The 20447-nt window shown below is 30.6% G+C and overlaps 1 protein-coding gene and 1 long non-coding RNA gene across 6 annotated transcripts in view; one reads left to right on the top strand and one right to left on the bottom strand.

Moving 5' to 3' along the window:
* Positions 1–20447, bottom strand: part of LOC148233454 (LIM domain transcription factor LMO4.1-like) — a 158899-nt gene that overhangs the window by 40896 nt on the left and 97556 nt on the right. For all 5 annotated transcript variants that reach the window (XR_015810339.1, XM_088189426.1, XM_088189424.1 and 2 more), the window contains one exon: positions 8488–8575. Coding sequence is in view for 4 of the 5 variants with exons in the window: in XM_088189426.1 (XP_088045552.1) it covers positions 8488–8533 (46 nt within the window). In the remaining variant the exon portion in view is untranslated. The remainder of the gene's footprint in view (positions 1–8487; positions 8576–20447) is intronic.
* LOC148233455 (uncharacterized) overlaps positions 1–20447 on the top strand; it is a 141143-nt gene that overhangs the window by 64463 nt on the left and 56233 nt on the right. The gene's annotated exons all lie outside the window — the stretch shown is intronic.

Genomic DNA, 20447 nt, shown 5'->3' with positions numbered 1-20447 from the left:
CACCATCTCGTCAACATCCAATCTCCTGGCCGAGGATATGTCAGCATGCAAATATGGCGCGGTTGACAAAAAATAGATACCGACCCGCGCCAATTTCCTCTGGGAGGAAATAGCTCTGCAAAGCGGTTAACTGAAGCTGCGTCGTTGGAACGAATAGCCAAGCACCTGTAACCTTATAACCATTCATAGTATGCATGCTTATACACACATAAGCATCAGATGGAGTATTGAACAAACATATATAATATTCGAGTAAAGACATAATAAACATGCAAATTGACATTTTTCGTAAATAAATCAATTTTAGCTTAAAAAGTTTTAATTATTTTTTATATCATTATTTATTCACAGTAGTATGTTTTGATCATTTATAGTACTTTTATTTGAATAGGTGCTGACGAAAGTGACAATATTGTTAAAAAATTTACTTAATTTAAAAAAAATAATATTCCATCTTTATTCCTACTTTTGCACTTTGTGTTAAAACAGTAATCATCTACTAGATTATCTAAATTATTTCTGGCAATTTCTAAAGCGTCTAATGCAGTTATTTAAAAATAAAAACAATAGAAAAGGCTATTAAAAATATATGTATCTTAATTGATATATAAAGATATATAATCAAAAATCATTAAAATAAAGATCTAGAACTGTACAAAATCAGTGTGTAGATTTATTTTTTTGTATAAATATAAATCTGCATTTATTAAGTTTACTTATAAAATATTCAGCAACAATACAAAAAAAAATTAAGTTACATCAATTAAAATACAGCCATATAATTTGTGCATGAAATGGATATTATGATATAGATAAGTTGTTTCAAAGAATAAGATCAACTTGGAGATGCAAAGTGACTCCTCAGCTGGACTAAATCTTACGATCGAAGTGGTAATAAATGCCAATTTAGAGTGAGCTCCGCTGCATACGAATTTGGGTTGAACCTTCGTGTATTTCTAATCGAAAACAAAGTTTCGAATAAATGTATAAGATCATCGAAAATTCTCTTACTCGACTCATTGACTAATATTGATGATTTAATGGGAAATTAAATCTTGTAATAGTCGTAATAAATTATCTAGTTGTTTTAATGTGTGTTTTTGTTGCATAAATCCAGCAACAACTGATTTTAGTTAGATTTTAAATATATTATGTCATAGCTCTGTTTTTATTTTTGGTATTTTTTTATTTATTTATACAAAACTAGTTGAGTTTTTTTATTTTCTTTGTTACAAATTGTGTTAAATCAACTTTAATTTGCAAAATTAGATGTAACTTATAAATTACCTTGTAATACTATTCCTATAAACATTTTCAAGTCTTAAGACGATAAACTTAAATAAGAATGTTTCTAATTATTTTACAGAATTTTTATTTTTAGCATAAAGATAATTATGTAGAGATCAAAATAAATAGTAATTGCTAGATGCGGAGTTTTTTTATTTTCTTTGTTACAAATTGTGTTAAATCAACTTTAATTTGCAAAATTAGATGTAACTTATAAATTACCTTGTAATACTATTCCTATAAACATTTTCAAGTCTTAAGACGATAAACTTAAATAAGAATGTTTCTAATTATTTTACAGAATTTTTATTTTTAGCATAAAGATAATTATGCAGAGATCAAAATAAATAGTAATTGCTAGATGCAGAGTCTGGGGTAAATAAAAGATATTATGGACGTTTGATTGATAAATATTATTTTGGGGTTTGTCAATGGTCTGTTTTGAAATGTTTCATATAAATTTTAATGAAAACTCAAAATCAAAAAGAAGTTCAAATTATTGCCACATCTTTACTTTATATAAACATATATTATTAGTCACTTTAGATGCAATACTTATTTAATAATTATTAAGTTATTAGCAAATATTTTTAATTAGGGGTTGTTACACGACCGAATACAAAACTAATGTGAAGTAAAAAATGTTTCTTTTAATAATGACAGATATAATAGGTTAATACTATTTGAACTTTATCCAAAAAATTCCAATAAAATTACCATTTATAAATGGCTTCTTTTGCTTTATTAAGACAAAAGTAATTTTAAAAGGCGTTATTTTTATGTAGTGTTTAAAAATATATTTACAGATTATATTTTTTCGAAGTTTTACGTTTAAGACAAATAATGCAAGAACAAAAAAATTATTTTCTTGTATAATATGCTTTTTAGAAGTTGTGTTATTGTAATATGAAAAGTAAAAACTTTATAAGTAAAATAAAATGTACAAAATATATCTAAAAATTTTGTGTTATGTCTACAAAAAGTCACAGTTAATAATTTTATTTTAAGCTTTTTATACATATATTATAATCTATATTCTTTAAATAAAAAAATATGTAATAAATATGTAATAATTTTGTAAAAAAAACTGACATAATTTTACAAAAAATATTCGTCATTGTAAGTTTTTTATTACTGAATTTATGTTAATTAATCTTCAAATTTTGCAACAAAAAAAACTAGATGCAATCTTTGCAATTTTTAATATTAGTATATTTTTAAATATAAACAATTACTCGATAAATCGAATTTTAAATTTTGGATATTTTATTATGATAACAGTTTATTTATTTTGCACTTACTAAATTAATAATATTTTCATCTAAACTAACGTAACTCAAGGTCATTATTTAAAAGTTACTTAAAATAATAATAAAAAGCTCCGTTGATATTCAACGGACTGTCACATTAGCGTGGGTATAAGAGATGCCCTGGGCGGTCCAAGGAATATATAAAAAGACAAATAAAATTCCGGGGGGAAAAAACTAAAAGGTGTCGTAAAAAATATATCTATTTGGAAAATTCAGCCCTTTTAAGTGCCTGAATATAAAAATTTTCCACTCGCTTTCGTCCGGATATAAAATTATCTTTTATGGTTAGCGTATATTGGCTGCTTCAAGAATAAAATTCGATGCGCATGTATAATATATACAGACAGACAATTGTGGCATACAATATTAGTATTTAATATCATATTTTATTGAAATACAAGAAATATAAAAAAGATATTCGAATTATAAGAAAAATAACGTATTATTCTATAAATATATAATTTTTTTTAAATATCATATAAACATGATCAGAAAAAAAAACCAGTTTATCTTAAAAGATTATTTCAATGGCTACTGACAATTTATATGATTTATCTACAAAAAACTAAATTTTGTATTGTTTTCTCAAGAGTATATTTTATATATTTTCTAGGTTTGTCCGTCATTAATTAGCTTAAAGGGCTATAAACTATGCACGATAGTGACATATACAAAAGTAAACAAACGGCCTCCGATAAAATAGTAACCGCGTTACTAATTTAACTCGAATCGCACTCAGAGAGATTAAATTGACCCATTACGTATACATACGGAGTAATTTCGCTTTTCGAACCGGAAAAAAACGCTTTGTGTAATGGCGGGGAGTGTGTAGAAAAAAATAAGAAGAAGACGAGCTTCGCGCCGTTTCCTTTTTGCGAAATTGCAATGTTCCATATGTGAAAATTATATTACACACACCCAGAAGAAGCTTAGGTTCCGGAAAATGTATTGTCCTCGGAAGAGGGCATGCACCGCGAGCTAGTAGCTCGTTTACTCAACATTTTATTGCATATTGAAAACGACACCTAAGGGCTTTCGGGGCGAGAGGGATGTAGCGTGTACGGCGGTAGTACGTCTCGGATTTAAAAGCTTGCCAGATTTTCCAAAGATTGAACCCCCATTAGATTGATTGGAATCGGCTGTCACTACGTATTACCGGAGCATACGTATCAGACGCCGTTCCGATAGTAATGGAGTGGCTCTCTCTCTCTCTCTTTCTCTCGCTCTCACCCCGTAATCCAATAACGCAGGAGACTTTTCCATAAAGTGAAATTGAATTTCCAAATCATATTATGTGAAGGAGGAGATGATGAAGGGAAGAAATCATAGCGTCGGGCCGGCCCGTTTGTAACCGAGAACCGCTTCTAGCTTGCGGCAAGGTCGCAAGCTAGGAACGGTTCTCTTGTCGTAACTTTTCATGGACGCCATTCGTCTGTGGATGTTGTTATAGAAGATATTAAAGAAGATTGCCTATTGTTGATGCGTGACGCTAGTCGTATGATCATTTTTTTTATATATTAATAATTTTTCATATATACACACAAGTGACATAATACGCGGAATCAATTACATTAATAGAGCAATACATGATACTGTAATTAGTGCAAGAGAGCCATTCTTGTTGCCAGTTCATTACAAATATAATCTAACTATATAATCTAACTATCTATAATCTAACGTTGAAAAGATTTAAATTTTTCAAGCTATGCAACTATACATTTTAAAAGAAAACTCAAAAGAACTCATACATTGCAAAAAAAGTTAATATATCGATCCCTTCATTTCCTCATTTGGAACAATTTAGTCTAAGAAATAAAAAAAGAATAAATGTAACAATATCTTCTAAAACTAATTTATCAATTGCATTAAAAAAAAATAAGGAAGTGCCTGCATTTTAAGCAGGATTAAATTTCGTGCAAATTGCTCGAGAAAAAGTATTTTGCTTATTATATCTTGTATTAAAATATGTAATTTTTACACAAATCTTTTAGAAAAAAAATTTAAGCCAAAATATTTTTGATTCAGAGACATACGTATATTTTATATCGAAAAGGATAGTTCTTTTTCAGACCAATTATATTTATTTATTACACAAAGCTCAAAATAATTTAAATCAATACATACTGATATTAATAAATATCAGTCTTTAACTAAAAAGGATAACAAATTTACAACAACTAAAAGATGCTTTGTATACAATTTCTTGGCTGCAAATGATCCTATAACTAAATAAAAATATACTTGAATAAAAAATAATATGCCTAATGTTATTTTTATCTCGACATTACTAATAAATATGTATTTTTTAATTTAAAGATAGATGTAATAATCAATAAATTAATAAAAACTGTTTATTTTTTATTGTTTTACAAAACTTTATCTATAATTATTAATTTTAAAGATCTCATAAATCTATTCTCAAATTACTTGACCAATAGATATCAATTCGTCAAGTATAATAACTCCTTTTCAGAACGATATAAGACCCCTACTGGAGTACTTCAAGGATCCAATTTGGGTCCATTGTTGTTTTTATTGTTCATTAATGACATAGAAACAGCAATAGAGCATTCAGATTTTTTATTATATGCAGATGACTTGAAAATTTACAAGAAAATACATTCGATTTCTGATTCCCTCGACCTACAGGAGGATCTCAACTCTATATGGAAATGGGCTTGCTATAACCAATTGCCTTTCAGTGTAAAGAAATGTCACACAATTTCATTTTCAAGGTCATTAACGCCGGCAAAATATTCATACCATCTAGGCGGATATTTTCTGGAAAGGTTTTCTTCAACTAAGGATTTAGGAGTGACTTTCGAAGAACGTTGGAAATTTAGCCAGCACATTGCAGAGACTCATAGCAAATCCTTAAAAATGCTTGGTTTTATCTTGAGAAATGCGCGTTACTTCAGGAATACTTTAGTATTGCGCACTCTTTATGATACTCTAGTCCGCAGCATACTAGAAACTAGCTCCATCATTTGGATCCCAGGCGTAATGAATCAATGTAATGAATTGAAGCTGGAAAAAGTACAACGTAAATTTCTTCGATATTTATACTTGAAGGAATACGGGTATTATCCGTTCTTGTTTCCCAGTGCTTTTATTTTGGGAGCCCTGGGATACGTTTCTTTGTCGACTCGCAGAAGTGTTTATGTAATTAAACACTTCTGGAAATTGCTCAAGGGCATCGTAGACAATCCTTCAGTGCTCGAGCAGCTTCAAACGTGGGCTCCTGAAGGTGGTTATAGTTCTCGATCGCGTCCACTATTCTTGCCTGTTAAGTGTAGAACTGGAGCACTTGCCAACTCTTCTCTGGCCAAAGCTATTTATCTGCTCAATTCTGTCCATAGTAATATTGACATTTTCTCTTGCACATATGGAGTTTTGGTTCAGTTCGTATGAGACAATGCACACCTGTTGAGGTGATTTGTGTCTGTTGTTTTGTCTTGTTTATATTTATATGTATTATGATGTATTAGTACTTTTGACTATCGTGACGCATTGGGTTTGCCTGTCAGGTCACAATGGTTATAATTTTAATAAATAAATAAATAAGATTTAAGTACTCTAAGCTTTGTCATTACTATTTTTTTTTTTAATAAAAATGTCGACAAACATATATAGATTTTGCACATAATTTGTTATGCGAATAAGTTCTATATATAAACATATTTATTAGTATTATTATTAAAAATAGTTTTTTTAAATAAATAAACCTAAAATATTTATTAGTAATTTTTTTAATAAAAATATAATTTCACTAACTGTTTTAGTGAAATCATATCAAAATACATTCTTACCAGTATAAATATATATTTATACTAGCGAAAATGAAATTAAACTGATCAACTGGTGAAAGTAAAATTACATGCTGCTCTAAAATGGCTATAAAACTCAATTTGACAGTTGCGAAACATTTATTTCGAATTCAAAAAACTAAAAAACTATAAATAGTATATTTAAATATTGTTTTTTATTGTTTTGCGAATATATGATACGTCAATGGAATTAAAAAAAAATATTTCACCGAAAAATTAAAAATGTGGAAAAATCAAAAATATTATATTACTTATATTACACTAAAGCTTAAAAATTTTAAATCAAAACAATGAAAAATTTACAGGACCGTAATTCTAAAGCGAAAAAAATTATCTATTCCCATTTATATTTGATGTGAAAAAATACGCTTTTAATAAAAAAAAAATTTCAATTTAATTTCACTAACTGTTTTAGTTTAATCATATTCAAAAATATTTTTAACAGGTAGATATATATTTCTACTTGCGAAAATATAATTTAACTAATAAACTGGCGCAAGTAAAATTATATGCTGCTCTAAGATGTCAATGAAACTTAATTTGACAGTTGCGAAACATATAATTGCTGTTTAAACCCAAATCTAACTTATTGAAAGTTCAAAAACTATAAATAGTATATTTATATATAATTTTTTATTGTTTTAAGAATATATGATTTTCTTTAGAATTCTCAAAATTTCATAATAAATAAAGGTAAAAGGTTATTTTATCGAAACATTAAAAATGTAGAAAAATATTATTTATGTTAAACTAGAGCTGAAAAATTGTAAAGCAAAACTAAAGGATCGTAATTCTAAAAAAATACGTAATAAGCTCATTTGTATTTTATGTAAAAAATATTATTTTATTTTTTTAATACATAAGATTTTATTTTTTCTTTTTTTTTAGTTTTTTTAAACTAACACTGTATTGTCTAAATAAAAATAAAATAAAAAAATATCAATAATTTTAACTTAATCAATATGTTTATATTTTTATCATAATTTAAAAATTTAATAACTTGATATTTGTTATATAAATGAAAAAATTGACTGGCACTCAAATATCTAGATAATAATAATAGTAACAAATTTTAATTATACACTAGACCGATTTCTAAATACATATACATATATAATATAAGAGTAAAACGATGGGTTAAATAGGTTCTATAAATAATTTATGTTACATCCGGAATTATTTTCGCCTATTAACCCATTGCTTGCCGAGATACGGTATATTGACATTTGCTACTTTGCCGAAAAAATATTTTTATTTTTTTTACAGATATATTAAAAAGAAAGTATATGCTGCAATGCTTAAAAGGTATTCCATTCCTATACTACCACATCTAAGTTCATATACACAGCAACAAAAATAAACAAATGTATCGTAAGCAAACGATGTTTATTATCACTGAACATAAATTATGTAAACCCAAAAAGGAATAACAGCAATAACTTCCGTTCCAACAAACTCATTACATCAATAAAATACATTATGAACCCTCGGTCCGTCCGCGCAGGATTCCACAATGAAAAAGGTGAGTTATGCAAAGTGGTGTAATAAAATTTTCCCGCAAACGTTCCTGATTAAGACGTCTGATTCGATTGCCGTCGGAGGCAAAAGTTCTCTTTCGCTGCTTTCCCTGACTTAACAGAGTTTCCGACGCCCTTTCATAATGTTGGATTTTAAACAAAACGACGGTAATTCAACTTGTTATTGCTGTAAACTCCTAATGATTTTTGGTGGACCATATTTCATTTAATATTTTAATCTATTTATGTATATTCAGAGTTAAACTAATCTAAATATATTATTTTCAAATCATAACGTTTACATTATATATGAGTAATCATTTAATCTGTATACTACAGTTCTATATTCATATTTTAAAATTAGTTTTAGGACACACATGTCAAAAGCGACGGTTGACGAATGACACGCAAACAAAAAAGCAGCGGTCCATTTGGCCGAATCCAATTAAATGCGGTGTATTGCATGCAGTATACATAGTGTGACGTGACGTGACGTGTCGCAGACCACATTCATGATTGCGTGGTAAAGGTAAAATTATGACTTACCGGTGGCATTGTCAGGCTTGTGCATCGCAGGAGGGTCGCGGATCATGTCTGGACTGGTGAGCGCGTCATGCCCAGCATCCGCTACCAGCTGAAAAAATAAAAAATAATATATAATTAAAAATCTTGGAAACCACTGATATTATTGAAGTTAAATTTAATTAATAATATAATAAATACTATTGTTGAATTTGATTCAAATCGATCTAAATATTATAGTTATTGTTTATATAAAAGACTTTCAAATATTGAACAATTTCAAGTTGCGCAGCTAAATTAATCTGATATTTTATCTTAAAAATAGATTTAAAAAAACTCTTTTTGTGTTCTCATTTTATTGTATTTTACCGAAACAATTACAAAACCTATTAATGCTAGAATATGTGTAAATTGATGTCGTATATATGTATTTTGAGAAGGCATTCGACAAGGTTTGTCATGAGTTATTAGTGAAAAAAATTGTCTGACCCCGGTTGCTCAGATGATTTAACTCGGTTATTCTAACCTATAGTGGCTGATTGTTAAAATAATATTTCTCTCTTCGGGGGATTTTCAGTGGACCAAACTGAGCCTTTGGCTCCTATCGTTATTTACTAAATTAATATAATTTAGTGAATAACGATTAATTAAATATATAATAATTAAAACTAGAAGTATATAAAAAAATGATAATATTATATTTAATTAAAATAAACTTATGTAAACGAAAGAAATTCGTAGCTACTTCTAATTATTAAAATAGCTTTCAATGTATTTTCATTTTAACTATTTTTATTGTCTCGTAAAATAAACTTTAAACCAGAGAAGACCCTATTAATACTACCCTGTGTTGCTGGAGCTTTTAAAACCACCATTGCAATTTTGTATAAATGAGGAGATATATTTTCATTTTCTTCCCGAAATTCTAAAATATGTTTTTTCTGTCTAATCTTCGTATATACTTAAAGTTATTCAATATGAATTGAATGTCCATATCTTTAGTTAATTAATTAACAATTAGTGACTTTTAAAAAATCCTCTAAATCGTCTACCTCTTCAACGAATGTTTCATCAGATAATTGTGCTTGTTCATTTCTGATTAAATTTGATTTCTCTAAAAATTGTAATATATTCCAAATATTTTTAAAATGCTGCACAGTAATAATAAATATTATCTGATAAAGATAAGCCTTCATAAGATAATATTTGGTTATTTTCCGTTTTTGAATCTTAGCGCCTTTCTTTTAGGAGCGTTGGGGTTTGATTTGCTGAGTTCTCACAGAAAGTTCTATGTCTCTAAACTGATTCCAGATCAGAAGGTTGCGTGTTCATATCACGTCGGGGTCACCATTTAAGCGCCCGCTTTTCGCTGTGGTAGTGGAAACCATGAAACGGTGAAGCGCGTTCTCCAGCAATACGCTCCGGCAATTGTAAAGACTGGTTAATAACCTTTATTTATTTTAATCGCTCCATATTTATACTAAATATTTAATACGATACCGTATACTAATGATAATTAATTATTAATGAGAAACACGTGTAAATAATTTATTACCAACAATTTAATTAATTTGTAACATGTATATAAACACAAATTCGTTGTTGCTATGCGAATTTATTTTTAATAAAAATAATATGCAGTTAACTTGTTGGTTCCAACAAAAAAAATTTTTAAACTACTGAAAGGTGCTGTTGACAATCAAACTATTCTCGATGAATTTTAGTTTTGAGTTCCAGAACCTCTTTTGATGCTAGTTAGAAGCATGAAGTCTGCACTAGCCGACTTGCAAATAGCTGTAGCATTCCGGCTTCTTATGCTGGCATTGCATATTGATATATTTAATGTCAGCTGCGAAGAGCTGGTCCAGTTCATATTATTTTTTTTTTTTAATATGAACTATTTTTTGTGATTTTATTTTTATGTAAATATAATCTATTATTTAAAAAATATAACGCTGATTTTTATTCTACTTGACAGCGGGTATTTTATTACACAAAAAAATGCTTTTTAAAACCCCAAAAAAAAATGTACAAATAAATCTTAAAACGGTCTCCTAACACTAATATATATTTCTCACAGCCTTTTTAAAATTACACTCTCAAAAATGTACATATAAATAAAAAATTAAAATATCTTGGAAGCAATTGTTTTCATGCTGCTAGTTTTGCACTCTTTTTAGCTATTGACGCAATTGATGTTGTATAGATCGATCTTAATAACTATCATATATAACGGTATATGATTAAACTATTTAATATCGTAAGTAATATATCTGAGTTCGCAAATACTGCAAAAGGTTAATGCCCCACTTTCTCCTGTATAAAAATCGGACAATAGAAAGAGAATATATAGCTTCCAATATTTCAATACAATTATGCACATAAAACCCACATATATACATACATATGAATCAATGTGTGTGTTCGGTTATACCCGTCCGCAGCGGAGGCGCCCGAATTTAAAGTATTCAAGGCAATCTTCAGCTGAGCCATAGAAGATGCATAAGGATCGTATTGGACAAAGTTTCTTCTTTACATCCGGGCAAGTTCCGACCACGGTGCATACTGAAAAGCAATTTCGACGGCTATCTTAACTGCCGCCGGCCCTGCTCGCTCTCCGGCCCACCCCGGCCCTGTGCCCGCCCTACCCATTCAAACGTGTTCATATTTTATTGAAGCCAATAAAGTGGATTCGCCGGCAGATGTATGGGCGGCACATGGACCCCCGACCCCAGCCCCGACCTCCGCCCGCATACACCCATCGAGGAAAATTCATTTTCCGGTTATACTTGAGCAACATTACTTTCGGTTAGTTTATTCGAGCAGTCTTATATGTATGTATGTATCTATGCGTGCGATTTACGACCCCCGGCCGGACGTGTATTTTATAGTAGACGCGCTTTCGATATCGACGTGCGAGAGTTGAGGGCCCCTGGCTGGGCGATAATTGGCTCTACAGTGGCAATCCTTTATGATGTATGAACGTCAGTCGGGGCCGCTAACGAGCCGCCACTGAACATCTGCACTCAATTTTCATACATCAAATTAATATGACTAGGAGCGTTTTACCTGTTACGTCATATAACATGCATCACATACGTTATCAATTATGTCGGGTCATTCATGTCGGATTTGGTTTCAAATTATTCAAGATTATACGAGGCGGTCGCATATTGAATAGCCCTGAATAGATAAGAGGTGCCACAGAGTATAAGTATAATTTCTCAGCCCTAAAACAATATAACAGTAATAAATATACGAATCGCCGGCAGATGTCTACCCACTGATATCGCTTTAATAAATAAACAATTTATTTTTAAAATAAAAAATCACTACATAATAATCTGTACACATCGTAGTTCGTAGAGTTTTATAAAAAAATAGTACACAAAATTTGAATTAAAATCGCAGCAAAATATTTATTAGATATTTTTAGGTTAATATTTTAAAAATTAGATTTTTTATAGTATCTATTTATATTAAATTAAAATTTAATCATTAAATAAAATTGCTATGAAAAATGTGATAATGATATGTAACCAGCACGATAGACTAGTGGTATAGTCGGTGACTAATACCAAAAAGACCTGGGTTCAAATCTAATGTAAAACTTTATGTTTTTATCATGTCTGAAAAATCGGAATTATAGAATATTATATAATTATAATTCCTATCGACATCACGAATTATGTTTTCCTAGATTTTCCCAATCTCACAAGTAAATATCCTGATGATTTCAAATATTGGGTATAAAAATATCTAATAATGAGCTACCAGAATTTATGTATTATATCATATATGTATTTAAAAAAAAGTATTTTAATTTATATGCTAGTTAATTAATATAGAGTACATATATGTGTTTTTATTATTTATACTTATAATAACTTTTATTTATACATAAAAAATAATAAATCAAAAAATTTTTAATTCTTATGTTTTGTATATTTTTGTAATTTCTTAATTATTAATGAAAATATTTGTAAATATAAATTTCAGTCAAAATGTTGTTGGCAAAAGCAGGTATTAAAAAGCTTTCCCTCCCACCATTTTATTTAATTACTGACAGATAAGTTTTGTTTTAAACCTCAACAACATCATTCAAAAATTTATAAACAAAAAAACAATTATATGTCCTAGTAGTTTTGTTAGTTGATAGGACGAATATTTTATGATATTTTCGACAGAAGTTTGTAATTATATAATAAATAATACACCTGTAAAAATATAATAATTTAAGGAACAATTCCAATAATAAATATCGTTTGAAAAAATATGTCAAATTAATCTTAGGGTTTTACAGCATCGCTGCTTACTTATTCAATGACCCCACAAGCAAGGCACTAAATCCTGATTTACGCCCAGGGACGATCGGGTCCCACAGAAAATTAATACCATGATGACCATCGCACATCCTTCCTCTCGCTATCGAATTGGATTCTCAAAATGCATCTGCGCCCTAACGAAAACTTTCCGGTGTCGGAGAGCGATAAAAATAAATGAAAAACAAAACAGCAATCTGCGATCGCGTCCACCAGTTGACCACCTTATCTCTTTCTTCCAACGTACCCCCTCCCTTACACACACACGCCACCCTTCCAATCTCCATCTAATCCGGTCATCCCGAGAAATTCATCCCCCGCGATGTGCCCCGGGAACATTCGGGCCGAAACACATCAGATATAAATCTGAGATAGCGCGGGTCCATCTCGTTTTGAATTATACGCGCGGCCTGCTGCTACCTCCTCGGATCCGATGGGAAGTGATATCAAGGAGGCGTATGTGTGTAGTATGTAGAGTGTGGGGAGATGGGAAGTTGCCAGATATGAGGCAGTGGTGCGCAAACTTCTGGGGATTGAAGGTCACACGCGGAAGTGGTTCAAGAAAAATAAACGTATTTAAAACTAGCATCATTACCTAATTTGAATAATGATACATATATATCTAATTGTAACGATCTAACTCTTAATAACATTCTGATGACTCTAGGTTAAATGGCATAGTGCCAGAATTAACTCATCCTTTTTATACAGACAAAAATAAAAAGCAAAAACACAGCATTATATACAAACAGAGAGTCACTCTCGATTTGGCAAACACAACTAGTAGTCTATATTCTGCTGGAACAGGTATAAAAATAAACATATTTGTGTAGTACTAAGCCTTTTTATAAAAGGCAGAATGATTTTTGAATTATAGTAAAATATGTTAAAGGTATTACAATTAAAAATGAACACTGAACAATTAAGAAAGTAGAATATTCCTGAGAATAATTACCAATTTTCACTATGCGGATAAAGCAACACCTTTTACTAGGACTAAATAAGAGATATTTTTTTTATTTAGTACACTGAGACTAATTTATTGGACCTACAAATAAATAAATTGTTTGTTTTTAAATTTTAAGAAGGTAACAATCTTATTTCTTCGCAACGCCAATAATTTTTATTGAATTTGTTCTTTGTCGAATATGACATTATCATTTAGCGGCTTTGTTTGCGTTACAGTTTCATATAAGTTGTAATGTATCATATTAAGCTACTTAGAATCAGCAATCGTTCTTTTTGGTAGTCCGTTTTAAAAAAATACATTTCTATTAAGTAGTCAAGGGTGTGTCGACTAAGAAGATTCATTGTAAAATGGTTCTCCCAGAAAATGAAAAGAAAGTTTGAAGAGCCACGGGTCTTTTATTATAAAATGCTCTTCGATGTAAAGAGCTCTTCTTGATAGAACCGTCTCATACTAAGATTTCTTATAATTAAAAATACATAGGAGACATAAAAGTCTCTATATTAGTAATGATATTTAAACAATACGCACATTATAAGTATGCAAGTGAAAATACATTTAAAGCACAACTTTCTTAGAGTTAAAGAAAAACTTGTTTTGTACACAATGCTGCCGTAAACAAACCCCGCTCCTGACCGCCGAGCAAGGTCGCTTGCTCGTGCATTCATACAGAATAAAACGGACAGTTTTCATGCACTTAAAATAAAAATATATAAAATCTAGTAGCTGCAGTAATACTATCAAAATTGTATCAACTTAAAAGAAATTATTTTAATAAAATAATAAAGGGCTTATAATCTTTTGTGTTGTTAGTACTTGTGAATTGTTGATACATGTTGATAATCTGTTAGTACGCATAAAATAAGAGCAATACATGCTGTCTTTATGGAGGCATAATTATCAATACTATCATATTATTATAGCGCTTACTTAGTTTAGGTTTTTAAGTAAGAACGCTGCAATTACTTTTATGCCCTCATGTAATATACAATGGCAGGAATAGAAAGCTTACCTTATGCCATTACATTAAGTGGTGTAAAAGGCTTAATTTGCATGATTCCTGGCTGGGTTATGAGCAATAAAACTCGAATGAAAATAAAAGGTACGAATTTGATCGCCATCTAACAAGAAAAGTAATGGCCATTGTATAAAATATCGTAAAATTTTATCGAGGATCAAAATAGTGGTTCAGAACCTTTTCATATGAAATATTGCATGTAATATCATATATATTACTTTTTATTTAGATACTAGCTTTTGTGCTTGGCTTGGGCTGCGTATTTTTTCCAATAATATCGTATCTTATAAAAGTTGAATATATCGATGTTATAAGTTGACTTGTTTTATTAGTTTTAAATTCTCTAATTGTGACATTGGATATAAAATTGAAAATCATAAGAAATCAATAATCTATATAGGCAATTTATTTATTTGTGGTAAAAGCACAACCTATTAAGAAATAAAAAAACTTGAACATACTGGGATTGTTGCCTTGTGTTGTATTTTCAAATTTTGATCGATCTCTTAGTAAGATATCGGACTATGTTTGTAACTCATCATAGTTTTCAGCTTTTTATATATTGAATAAAAAATAGATTCGAATACATTCGCATTTTTTTATTCAGTTCTTACCAATATTAATTTATTTCTGTAAACGAAAGAATTCTGCGAAGTTCGGTCATAGTAGAGACATTGATAAAAATTATATTCATAAATGATTTTTGAACGCGTGAAAACCCCGTATTTTAAAACATAATAAAGGCGTATAAAAAACCATACTATATTGAAAATAAAATTTTAAGATTTTAAAAAATAAATTTTTCGAGATGTTATAAACGAATATTAGATCAATTATTGAATATTCATATATGTAAGAGGTGTGATCAAAAAATATGGTTGATGAATTTTTATAGCAGCAATTGCTGACGCTACATCCATTTGAAGTAATAAGTCCAATAGCCTGATCCATTGAGATGGTCAGTGTCAAGTTTGAATTAGTTGTGACTTGTTAGCTGGCTTCCAGAGTCGGAAGAGTGAGGTCGTGTTTACGTGTTACCATTAAGTTGTTTCAAGTTGCAAAATAGCGCCAAAGAAGCTAATGAAATGTTGAAATTAGTGTGGCGATAATGTGGTGAATCTGAAGATAAGTGGTATGAGTAATTTAAAAGCGGATATGAGTCGGTTAAAGACGGTTGAAGTTGTCGGGACGTCCTTTAACTTCAAAAACAGACAAAAACGTGCAAAAAGTTTTGAAAATGGTTCGTTCAAACAAATGAGGTACTGTGCAAAGCATTTTAACCGATAATTTGCAAATGAGACGAGTGAGACTATTGACTGACAAACAGAAGTAAAATTGGTATTTTATTTAATAGTATATTATTTTAGCAACGTACTATATATGATTTAATACATAAAAATGTAAAAATAAAATTAGGAAAATGTGCACTATTTCACATAAATTAAACCAGCTCCTCTTAGCTTCCACTGAAAACATGTTTGTGTTTAAACGTATACCGCGAATAAAAATTATGATAGCTCTCGACAAAGTTTGATAGTGAATGATATGCTTGAATCTAAACGAAGCAGATTTGCATGTCTGTTTATCTTCACACGCATAAATAAAGTTGTAGTTTGACGCGAATCTCGTTGGATACCGGCGTCTAAAGCGGTTACGTCGCACATAGTCAAAACGGGCGAAAGATCCCGTAAGAAGTTTGCGTCCCATCGGGACGGTGTCCCGTCAACAGTGTCGTGTAATAAAGTGGCTGCAGCATGTCGACGCTGAGGGTGGCTCAAGACGGGACCGCGGGATGAGAGTGGAGGTGGGAGCCTAGGTATAGTCGCAGGGGGCCGAGAGTGTCCGGGACCAAACCGCCCGGAAAATTGTCAATTCCGTTTGTCCCGCTCCGGTGTCTTCCCTCTCCGCAGCCGGGTGTGGAGATTGCCCCCCGCTATCCGACGCTGGAATTGGACCACGGCTGGAATCTTGTGTGTGTTGCTCTATAACCCAATTTTTCACAGTGCCGGCATTTCAAAACGATCGAATTATTTGAAGAAAAAATGATGATACTTCATATTCGAGAAACTCAATATCGATTTTTCGTAAATACTTTAATAATCTAGGATATGAATTTCGTTATAAAGACTACACTAAATAAATGATGTCCATATGTTTGTTTAGTAATAAATAAAATATTGTCCATACTCGATGTACAGTTGTTCTTTTTGTATTTACATACAAAGTTCAGAAGACGGTTCTTCAGAAAAATAGATAAATTTAAGGTAATTAATTATAAAGAAAATTTAGTGAGATGGATTTTGTTGGAATTTTGCTGCGGTACCTCACGATAGTGAGGGACCGACAGCTAGTAAATATATAATATTTTTAATATTTATATATGTATTCGCGTGACCTTTAAAAAAACACTGTAGTGTAAATCTATTTTTGATTAAAAAATATCCTTGTCATACTTATTACAATAATAAAACATGTATCTTTATTTTTCGATTATTCGTTTGTAAAGTTCTGAGTAATCGATTAATATGTAATGCTTTTTTATTTGTTTCCAATATCTGTAATTCCTTCTGTAACCCAGAAATCATTTGCCTCAAAATTTTATTGTTTTTTTTTGTAAAATATTATATTGTTAGTATTTAAAAATACACTGTCTAAATATTTTATATGTAATAGAAAAAAATATGATTATCTGTATTAAAATTATTTAAGGACTTTACGACATTTTCACTTATAATAAAAAAACATATATTATAACTTTTAAATTCAACCTAACCTAACATTTCTATGACTTTTATCAGAGTCGTACAAACAAGGGTTTGTATGGAGTAGTCTTGGTCTATTCAGCGTAGCTCTATTTAGTGCGAGTTAAATTGAACTCTCATTATTTCAAGTCAGAAGCAAAGTTTTGTGGTCAATTTCTGATTGGAATTAAATAAAAAGTTGGTTGATGGTGGTACTTCAATATTTGAATGTGCTTGCTTTATATACCCCTCCACTCCTCCCTCCCAGAAATAAAGCAAGTCCAACGTCTCTCTAACTAATGCTGATGATTGGGAGCCTAATTTAATTATTTGTTATTGTGTAATAAAAATATAATCAGGCGTGACTTTGCTCATATAAAAACGCAACTAAAAAAATACCAAATCGAGAATAATGATTTCTCGAGATAATTTATAAAGCATTTTTTTATTATATGCAGCACGAAAGTCGAGTAGTATAAGTCTCTGAAAGACCTGAAAGACCCAGGATCGAATCCCATACAATTAAATTTCTATCGTTTTACTTAAATCGGATATAAAATAATGATTTAAAATATTTTTGTTAAAGTAAGGTCTAACGGTTTTAATGCACTAGTTTTAAAATACTTTTAATGTCATGCTAACAAAAAAATACGATGCTAAGTAAATACAAATAGCTTAATTTTTTAATTATTATTTATCACTATATTTATCAGTGTGACAAGTTATGTTAAATCTAATCGGCGATGATGAAATAAAAAAATAAAAAAATATGATAATCATTAATTAGCATCTCCCAGACACGATAAAAATTAAAAAAAAAACACTAAGGTTCATATAAGATTAAAGCCCATGTATTTTTTGTTTTAAGCATTGCCGTATATTAATCATCTATCTTGTTAGTTTTGTTAAAGTAAGGTCTAACGGTTTTAGTACACAAGTTTAGAAGTACTGTTAATAAAAATCCGCTCGGATAAGCATAATACAACAGTTTATTTGTCTCTATTACTAAATTTATCCATCAAACAAGATAAATTAAGTTAAATCTAATCGACGATGATGAAATAAAGAAATAAAAAATATGATAATCACTAATTAGTATCTCCCAGACACGATATAAATTTTAAAAAACACGAAGGTTTATATAAGATTAAAGCCCATGTATTTTTTGTATTAGGCATTGCCGTATATTAATAATCTATATTGCTAGTTTTGTTAAAGTAAGGTCTAACGGTTTTATTAAACTAGTTTAGAAGTACTGTTAATAAAAGTCTGCTCGGAATAAGAATAATTGTTTATTTATCACGCAGACGAAAAAACACAATACAAATAAATTAAGTTTTGCGTTAGTAATTTCAACGCAACAATTATAAGTTATATATTTAATAAATTAATACATCTCAATTTTGAATAATAGAAGTTGCATTAGTAGAAAAGATTTAGTCTCTGCACAAATAACGCAAAAAATAAATAGATTAATATTACGCATTTATAGATACGTATAATGTTTACTATATAAATATACGCACTCCTATATCTTAGTAAGGTTCACCCTGAAACACTGCGACATCTCATCTGCTACGTGATCCATTTCCCGAGTTAGAAGCAATCTTATTCAATATCCCCTTTCTGGCCGCCGGCCGCCCACTCTCTCTACAGGGCCGGATTGGTAAAGGGTGGCACTTTAGGATTTCGCCGTTGCAAGAACAATTGATCTTTGGGAGAAAAGACGACGCCCGAGATTTTTATTCGGCCATTGTTCTCGAGCCGAACGAGCGCTCGAACAATGCGAATATTTTATAAAAATATGGTAATGTTCCGCTTTCCATTGAATATGAAAACACATCAATACACACTGAATGAGACCCTGAACTCGCCCCGTCTAAGGGCAGTCGAGGCGATGGAATCCATTTGGCTTAGCCAACCCCTTTTCTATTCTTCCATCATCTCACTTTCGCGTCGCTTCGTTCGCAAATTTCTACCCAACTTTTCTTATAATGCTTTAAGTGTTTTTCGCAACCTATATTATTATTATTGATATTGAATATAATATATTCTCATTTTCAACTTTGTTAACCTTTAGTAACATTTGTTTATATGAAGGATCATTCATTTTCTTATGGAACATATTTTTAAGCGTCCACATGAGCGTCAGGTTTTCTTTAAGTAATCAAATATATTGTTTTTTTATTACAAAATATACCATTTTTTTGTATGATTATATTTTAATTCAAAGATACTTGGAAATTAAAGCATTTAGCATCGTGAGTTAATAGTTTTCGTCTGACTGCGATTAACTAAAAACTGTTGTGGCAACCACACACAGATTCCTGAAAGATGAAAGGGTCTCAAAACTTGCGTTAATTTACTGTGACCAAAATTATCATACGAAACAGTCACGGATATAATAAATCACCGGATCTACAAGACTCCCATTGCAATGCATGGATAATGCCCATCAAGCGAACGTCGCTTTCTAAAGGCGTATACATATTTCGTCGTTCGAAGAAGCGACTGCAGCAATTGGCTGGATGATCGCTGCATAACAAGCTTTGCAGCTCTAGATACTTTAGTTTGAACTCCGATGAGGAGAAGGCAGTCACCAGCAGACACTCGAAGAGAGCAGCAGAATCACCCCGCCTGGCAGACGCGCCCCAACCGACAGACGCGAAGATACGACCTGAGATTCCCGAACACGATGAGGAACTGCCTCAAGACACTCTCGCTGCAGGCACTTACAAGACATTTTGAGAACCTCCTATGGACATCATCTCTGCGCCAGCTTCTCAACCACCGCTCGGAGAAAACATATGATATAATATTATCTAATAAAATTCTAACTAGATTCACTTGCATCTCAGTGGCTATAAAGTCACACCCCGAGGGTTCTCAAACCTTAAACTGATAAGCTGGTATACGTTGGTATAATATTATATAAT

The sequence above is a fragment of the Plectrocnemia conspersa genome, unplaced genomic scaffold (genome assembly GCF_051122295.1).
Source record: "Plectrocnemia conspersa isolate PC_06_02 unplaced genomic scaffold, ASM5112229v1 ptg000008l, whole genome shotgun sequence".
Taxonomy (NCBI): Eukaryota; Metazoa; Arthropoda; class Insecta; order Trichoptera; family Polycentropodidae; genus Plectrocnemia; species Plectrocnemia conspersa.
Note: the sequence above shows the minus strand (reverse complement) of the source record. Positions and strands in the feature narration are given on the sequence as shown.